The sequence below is a fragment of the Tenrec ecaudatus genome, chromosome 9, assembly GCF_050624435.1.
Source record: "Tenrec ecaudatus isolate mTenEca1 chromosome 9, mTenEca1.hap1, whole genome shotgun sequence".
Taxonomy (NCBI): domain Eukaryota; kingdom Metazoa; phylum Chordata; class Mammalia; order Afrosoricida; family Tenrecidae; genus Tenrec; species Tenrec ecaudatus.
This window is the reverse complement of record NC_134538.1, coordinates 32,227,560-32,235,851: the sequence shown is the minus strand read 5'-3', so window position 1 is coordinate 32,235,851 and position 8,292 is coordinate 32,227,560. Positions and strand designations below refer to the sequence as shown.

The 8,292-nt window shown below is 42.4% G+C and overlaps 1 protein-coding gene across 1 annotated transcript; it reads left to right on the top strand.

Annotated features, from left to right (window-relative positions):
* Positions 1-6,959: 6,959 nt before the first annotated feature.
* LOC142456319 (protein SET-like) lies at positions 6,960-7,706 on the top strand. Its single transcript, XM_075557475.1, has one exon. It carries the CDS (start codon positions 6,960-6,962, stop codon positions 7,704-7,706), a length of 747 nt encoding a protein of 248 aa, XP_075413590.1.
* Positions 7,707-8,292: the final 586 nt, after the last annotated feature.

Genomic DNA, 8,292 nt, shown 5'->3' with positions numbered 1-8,292 from the left:
TAATGGATTTGAATTAACTCAAGTACTCGAGATCTCCGATGCTGACAAAAGTGTTTCTGAGTTGATCAAACTTTAGAAGCCATCTTCTCCTGAATGGAGAAGCATCATTCAGAGAAAAAATTGCTCCCTGAACCTCTATCTTCTTCAGATCCTGGTTCAAAAAGTCTTCACGTTCTAGTTTGCATCTGCTGCCGTTATGGATTGAAGTGTATGTCAGCTTGGCTGGGCCAGGATTCTCAGTGGTGTGACAGTTAGGAAATGTTGAGACCATTCTCCCTGAAGCGATCTAATGTGACAGCCCATTTGTTTTACAGGAGTGTGTGTGTGTGTGTGTGTGTGTGTGTGTGTGTGTGTGTGTGAGATGCAATGCGCTGACTCATGTCTCAGCTTTAATCTCATGGCTGGGAGTTTCCTGGAGGTGTGGCCTGCATCACTTTTTCCCTTACCAGAGACGAAGGGAGCTCACTGTCACCCAGGAAGAAGAGCTGGGAGCAAGTGTGTCCTCCTTTGGACCCAGGGTCACTGTGCCGAGAACCTGCTAGATTTGGGGAAAGACAAGAGGCTTGCTGGTAGAATGAGGTGCCTCAGGCACTTTCGGCAGAGCTAAATGAGCTTTGTAACTCTCACCTGAGCTGGGCAGGGGCCAGGCAACGAGGACCGTGAGAGGAGGCCTGCATGACGAAGGGAGGTTGGCCTACATGCTTCTTGATCCTCTCCCTAAGTCGTGGCTTACTGGTTTTGCTCCCAAGTTGTAAGCTGGCACTTCACTAATAAACCCCACAGGCATGAGTATTATCATAAATATCATGAATTCTGTGAGACCACTGCACACGATTAGTGCACCCAGTAGAGAAGTAGAGAGGGCTCTGGGAGGGGCGGCCAGGTCAGAATTGGTGAACAGGCTGGAGGGCTCAGGTATGTTTGACCTCCTCCTTCTCCTGGGACTCAGCCTTTTAGAGGTATAGCGCGCACGCACACACACACACACACACACACACACACACACACCTCCTTTTTACACCAATGTCTGATGCTGTACACCATGTTCTGCACCTTTGTTTTTTCGCTTAACAACATACCTTGGGGATTATTCCACATTTATAGTGACAAATATCCAAAGGTGGTCCCCAAGGAATCATGCCTCCTGTTTCTATTCACCAGTCCTTGAAGGTGGGCTGTCACTATGACTTAGTTGTAAGCTATCAACTGTGATGGGGCCCATGAAACAGCAGGACTTCTGAGCACAGGTCAGAAGAAGCCTTGCTGCTTCTCCTTTGGTCTCTTGAAACCACCCTCCCTCCATCGATGCTGTGCCATCGCCACTCATTGAGACTGTTGCCTTTCCAGCTGTTGCTGTGCTTTAGTTTAGCTGTCGTCAGTTACAGTATAGAAAGATCTTTATAAGGGTGATACACTAGAGGCAAACACTTGGGCTACGCTGTTATTTTGTTTAATGATGGCTTTGTAGGATAATTCCAGTTTAAAGTTTATAGGTGATCGCTGAGGATTTCTCCAGCCTCAATGGATGAAACACTTTCTCAGAGCCTTGAGCTGCCAGGTAAGGAACCTGGCCACCTTGTAGAGATGATCAAGTAGAAGGGTCCTGAGACTTCAGGAGGAGGAATTGCTGGGGGTGAATTTGAGACTAACCTGTTACCCATTCTCAAGGCAATGGCATGAAATGCCACCCAATGACCTTCATGAATGCCATGTGGAAACAGATGCATCAACCTTACTTGAATACGTGGCTCACAAAATCATGAAACATTTAAAAAGTATTTTGGCCTTAAGTGGAGAGCAAATGTTTTGAGAACGATGAGGGCAATGAATGTACAAATGTGCTTTACACAATCGATGTATGTATGGAATGTGATAAGAGTTGTATGAGCCCGTAATACAATGATTTTTTTAAAAAGTGTTTTAAAAAAAAAGAGGTCAGGTGCACCTTAGTCCTCTAAATGCGCATCCTTGTGCATCAAGAATCTAGAGAGGTCTTCTGCAGCAGATCGACTCAGTGCAATAGCTTTTGATCTGACTGTTGTGTCCAGGAGCATTGATTGTGGATACCAGCAAGACAAAATCCTTGACAACTTCAAGCTTTTCTCCATTTATCATGTTACTTATCGGTCCAGTTGTGAGGATTTGGGCCTTCTTTGAGTTGCCATCTACACTGAAGGCTGCAATCCTTGATCTTCATCAGTGCGTCAAGTCCTCCTTACTTTCAGCAAGCAAGGTTGTGTCATCTGCATATTGCAGATTGCTATAAACCTCCCTCCAGTCCTAATATAGCATCCTTCTTCGTATAACCGAGCTTCTCTGGTTATTTGCTCAGCACACCGATTGACCAAATATGGTGAAAGGCTACAATCATGATGCACACCTGTCCTGATTTTAAACCATACATTATGCCCTTGTTCTGGTGACACAACTACCTCTTGATCCACGTACAAGTTCTGCAGGAGCATGATGAAATGTGGAATTCCCATTCTTCTCAAGGTTATGCACAGTTTCTTATGGCCTACACTGTCGAATGCCTTTGCACAGCCGATGAAACACAAATACACACCTTTCTGGTACTCTCTGCTTTGAGCCAAGATCCAGCAGACATCTAACTTGTTCCAAGTCCTCTTCTGAATCCAGCCTGAACTTCTGGCAGCTCCCTGTCAATGTACTAGTGCGACTGTTGTTGGATGATCTTCAGCAAAGTTTTACTTGTAAGCGTTATCAATGATATTGTTCTATAGTTTGAGCATTCTGTTGGGTCATCTTTCTTTGGAATGGGCACACATATGGATCTCTTCCAGTTAGTTGACCAAGTAAATGTCTTCCAAATTTCCTGGCATAGACCAATGAGTTCTTCCAGTGCTTCTACAGCTTGCTGAAACATTTCTATTGGAATTCCATTGATTCCTGAAGCCTTGTTTGTGGCTACCTCCTGAAATGGGAGATTGACTATTTCTTTTTGGTACACTGACTGTATTCTTTCCATCTTCTTTGATGCTTCCTGCGTCATTCAATATTTTGTCCATAAAATCTTTCAGCATCGAAACTTGAAGCTTGAATTTTTTCTTGAGTTCTTTCAGTTTAAGATATGCTGAGCATGTTCTCTGAAAGGTTTCAAGGTCTTTGAACATTTGTTTCTTTTTTCTTAAAATCATTTTATTGAGGGCTCGTACAATTCTTATCACAATCCATACATCAGTTGAATCAGGCATATTTGTACATATGTTGCCTTCATTCTTTTCTAGACATTTACTTTCTATTGAGTCCTTGATATTAGCTCTTTTGTTTCCCCCTTCCTCTCCCTCATAACCCCCTGATAGATTGTGCATTGTTATTAGTTTCATCTCTCACATTGACTGCTGTCTCCCTTCCCCCATGTTTTCTGTTGTTCCTCTCCCTGGAGAGGGGTGTATAGTGATGTGTCGATCATTGTGATCGGTTCCCCCTTTCTCCCTTCCTCTCCCCCTCTTTCCCCTACCCTTCTGCTATAACTATTCCCACTCCTGTTCCTGGATTCTGTGTGTCGTGAGTTCCTATCCCTTTCTTTCTTAAAAAATTCTTTAAATTGTTTTATTAGGGACTTATACAACTCTTATCACAATCCACACATACATCAATTGTGTAAAGCATATTTGTACATTCATTGCCTCATCATTCTCAAAACATTTGCTCTCCACCTAAGCCCCTGGCATCAACTCCTCATTTTTCCCCTCCCTCCCTGCTCCCACCTCCCTCATGAACCCTTGATAATTCATAAATTATTATTTTGTCATATCTTGCTGTGTCTGACGTCTCCCTTCACCTACTTTTCTGTTGTCTGTCCCCCCGGGGAGGAGGTCACATGTAGATTCTTGGTTCCCCCTTTCCAACCTATCCTCCTTCTACCCTCCCAGTGTCGTCACTCACACCACTGGTCCTGAAGGGATCATCCACCCTGGATTCCCTGTGTTTCCAGTTCCTATCTGTACCAGTGTACATCCTCTGGTCTAGCTAGATTTGTAAGGTAGAATTGGGATCATGATAGTGAGGGAGGAAGAAGCATTTAGGAACTAGAGGAAAATTGTATGTTTCATCGTTGCTACATCGCACCCTGACTGGCTCATCTCCCTGAGACACTTCTGTAAGGGGATGTCCAGTGGCCACTTCACACTCCCCACCTCATTCACTATGATAAGATTTTTGTTCTGATGATGCCTGATACCTGATCCCTTCGACACCTCATGATCACACAGGCTGGTGTGCTTCTTCCATGAGGGCTTTGCTGCTTCTGAGCTAGATGGCCACTTGTTTACCTTCAAGCCTTTAAGACACAAGACGCTATATCTTTTGATAGCTGGGCACCATCAGCTTTCTTCGCCACATTTGCTTATGCACCCATTTGTCTTCAGTGATCATATCGTGGAGGTAACCAAACAATGATATGATTTTTTTGTTCTTTGATGCCTGATACCTCATCCCTTCAACACCATGTGATCACACAGGCTGGTGTGCTTCTTCCATGTGGGCTTTGTTGCTTCTGAGCTAGATGGCCACTTGTTTACCTTCAAGCCTTTAAGACCCCAGACGCTATATCTTTTGATAGCTGGGCACCATCAGCTTTCTTCATTTGCTTATTCACCCGCTTTGTCTTCAGTGGTTGTGTCAGGAAGGTGAGCACCATAGAATGCCAATTTAATAGAAGAAAGTATTCTTGCATTGAGGGAGTACTTGAGTGGAGGCCCAATGTCCTTCTGCTACCTTAATACTAAACCTATAAATATAGACTCATAGGTCTATTTCCCCATCCTCATATATAAATATATTTGCATATGTAAATGTCTTTATTTAGACCTCTATATATGCCCTTTGCCTCCTAGCTCTTTCCTCTATTTCCTTTGACTTTCCTCTTGTCCCACTATCATGCTGAGTCTTCATTGAACATTTCATTATAATATTTTTTTTCTCAAGCTGCTCTTTGAAATTTTCTATTCAGCTCTTTGACTTTATCCTTTCTTCTATTTGCTTTAGCTATTCTATGATTAAGAGTATATTTCAGAGTTGCTTTTGATGTCCACTTTGATCTTTCTTTCCTGTCTTTTTAATGATTCACTTTCTTCACGAATGATGGTCTTGATGTCCTCTCACCGTTCATTAGGTCTTCTATTCAATGCATCAGATCTGTTCTTGAGATGGTCTGGAATGTCAGATGAGAGAGGAACTGAGGTCATATTTTGGCTCTCATAGATTTGTTTTAATTTTCTTCAACTTCTACCTGAACTTACATATGAGCAATTTGTGGTCTATTCCACAGTCAGCTCATGACCTGGTTCTAGCTGCTGAATTTTTCTCCATAGTGTCTTCCCACAGATATAGTTATTTTGATTTATGTGTATCTCCTCTGGGGAATTCCATGTTATAGTCAACTTTTGTGTTGTTGAAAAAGGTAGCTATGAACAAGTTGTTGGTTTTGCAAAAGCCTATCATGTGATCTTCAGCTTAATTTCTATTACCAAATCCATATTTTCCAACGACTGTTCTTTCCTCTTTGTATCGAACGTTTACATTCCAACCACCAATGCACCAAGATGCATTCCAATCAGTGCATCTTGATTCCCTGTTTGATCAATTTCAGTCTGAGGAAGTTGGTAGAATTCTTAAGTTTCTTCATCACTAACTTTTGTGGTTGGTGCATAAATCTGATGGTATTGATTGGATTTACCTGGAGACAGATAGAATCCTATCACAGAGAGCATTGTACTTCATGATGGATTTAACAAGATCCTTTCTGACAAAGAATGCCATACCATTCCTCTTGATTGTGTTATTCCTGTCACAGTAGATCACATGATTTTCAAATTCAAAATGGCCAATACCAGTCCATTTCAGCTCATTAATGTCTAGGGTATTGCTCTTTATGAATTTCATTTCATTTTTGACCATTTCCATTTCCCTAAATTCCTACTTCACACATCCCTGATCAGTAGAAGATTTTGGCATCTGTTGCTCCTCACCTTGAGTTGTACCCTATCAGCAAACGAAGATCCCATAGGCTCCACCCCCACAGACTTTACCAGATTCACATCACCATGGTCTACACCCCAAGAAATCAGCTCTTCTTCAATCACATTTTGCTTGTCCTCAAGACCTGAGGGGCCCATAGTCTGGCACTATCTCTGATAGTATGCTGCTTCCTTTGTTCAAGCCAGCAGTTCTTAACCTGTGAGTCACGACCCCTTTGGGGGGGTCGAACGTCTCTTTCACAGGGATCGCCTGACACCAACAGAAAACACATATTTCTGATGGTCTTAGGAACTGAGACACCGCTCCTCTATCCCTCTCCAGCTGGGTCTGCCCCCATGCAGATCCACCCACATACGAGTACCAGGCATGAAGACTTACCCATGCTACACCGTGCTTCAAGACAAAATTTCATTTATTTGTCATTAGAAATAAATATTTCACAATATATAATAACATATTGTTTTGTGATTAACCACTATTCTTTAATTATGTTCAATTTGTAGCAATGAAAATACATCCTGAATATCAGATATTTACATTATGATTCATAATAGTAGCAAAATGACAGTATGAAGTAGCAACAAAACAATTTTATGGTTGGGGGTCACCACAATATGAGGAACTGTATTAAAGGGTCCTGGCATTGGGAAGTTTGAGAATCACTGGTTTAAGCTTTCAGTATCTGACAATGCTTCAATGTTATGCATAGAATTTCAGCGGCTTCTTCCACCGAAGTGGAGACTTCTTCCTTGTCTGTTCTTAGTCTGGAAACTTCAGAAACCTGTTCACGTTGGGTGACCCTCCTGGCATTTGAAATACCAATGACGTAGCTTTTAGAATCACAGCAAACATCAACAAACTGACAGACAAGTGTTGGCAATTTTGTGGCAGTTTCCACGGGAGGCCAGCGGCTCTTTGGCACGTTCCTTGGGCTCTGCTGGCAGACAGCAAGCAGCATGGCCCCTAACCGCCAGTCTTCAAGCCTGCCGCAAATGAAGAAGCCTAAGGTGCAGGAGACCCCGGCCCCCCCCAAGGAAGAAAAAGAACAGCTGGAAGCAATTGAACATATTGATGAGGTACAAAATGAAATAGACAGACTTAATGAACAAGCCAGTGAGGAGATTTTGAAAGCAGAACAGAAATATAACAAACTCTGCCAACCATTCTTTCAGAAGAGGTCAGAATTGATCGCCAAAATCCCAAATTTTGGGGTAACAACATTTGTCAACCATGCGCATGTGTCTGCATTGCTTGAGGATGAAGAGGCTCTGCATTATTTGACCAGAGCTGAAGTGACAGAATTTGAAGATATTAAATCAGGTTACAAAATAGATTTTTATTTTGATGAAAATCCTTACTTTGAAAATAAAGTTCTCTCCAAAGAATTTCATCTGAATGATAGTGGTGATCCATCTTCAAAATCAACTGAAATCAAATGGAAATCTGGAAAGGACTTGACGAAACATTCCAGTCAAACACAGAACAAAGCTAGCAGGAAGGGGCAGCATGACGGACCTGAGAGTGTCTTTACCTGGTTTACCGACCAGTCTGATGCCGGCGCCGATGAATTAGGAGAGGTCATCAAAGATGATATCTGGCCAAATCCATTACAGCACTATTTGGTTCCTGATATGGATGATGAGGAAAGTGAAGGTGAAGAAGATGAAGAAGAAGAAGAAGAAGAAGGGTTTAGAAGATATTGATGAAGAAGGGGATGAAGACGAAGGGGAAGAAGATGAAGATGATGACAAGGGAGAGGAAGGAGAGGAGGATGGAGGAGAGGATGACTAACAGAACACTAATGGATTCCAACCTTTTTAATTTTCTTCAATCCCTGGGAGCAAGTTGCAGTCTTTTTTTGTTTTTGTTTTCTTCCTCTTGTGCTCAATCACCCTGTTCTTGAGGTCTCTTTTCTCTACACCATGGTTCTCAACTTATTTGGGGGTGGAGGGAATAATGCCTTGTGCAGAATACAGTGGAAAAGAACCTCTACCCCCTTGTGTTCAAATTAATTTTTGTCCCTTCCTGTCTCAACAAAAACTATGGAATCAACACACCACCGTGCTCTGTGGGAAAACAAAACCCTCTGCTCCCTTGGCCCTGCTGGCAGCTGGAGGGTGCTCGGCCCCTGTAGCTTCTTTCCTCCTTCCTCTGTACATTGGGCTCAGAGATTACACTGTGTCTCTATGTGAATATGGACAGTTAGCATTTACCAACATATATCTGTCTACTTCTCTTGTTTAAAAAAAAAGGAAAAACAACTTTAAAAAAGGGGGTTATAGAAGGTCA

Excerpts from the sequence above, each read along its gene's own strand:
- LOC142456319 (XM_075557475.1), top strand. The coding sequence starts at position 6,960 with ATGGCCCCTAACCGCCAGTCTTCAAGCCTGCCGCAAATGAAGAAGCCT.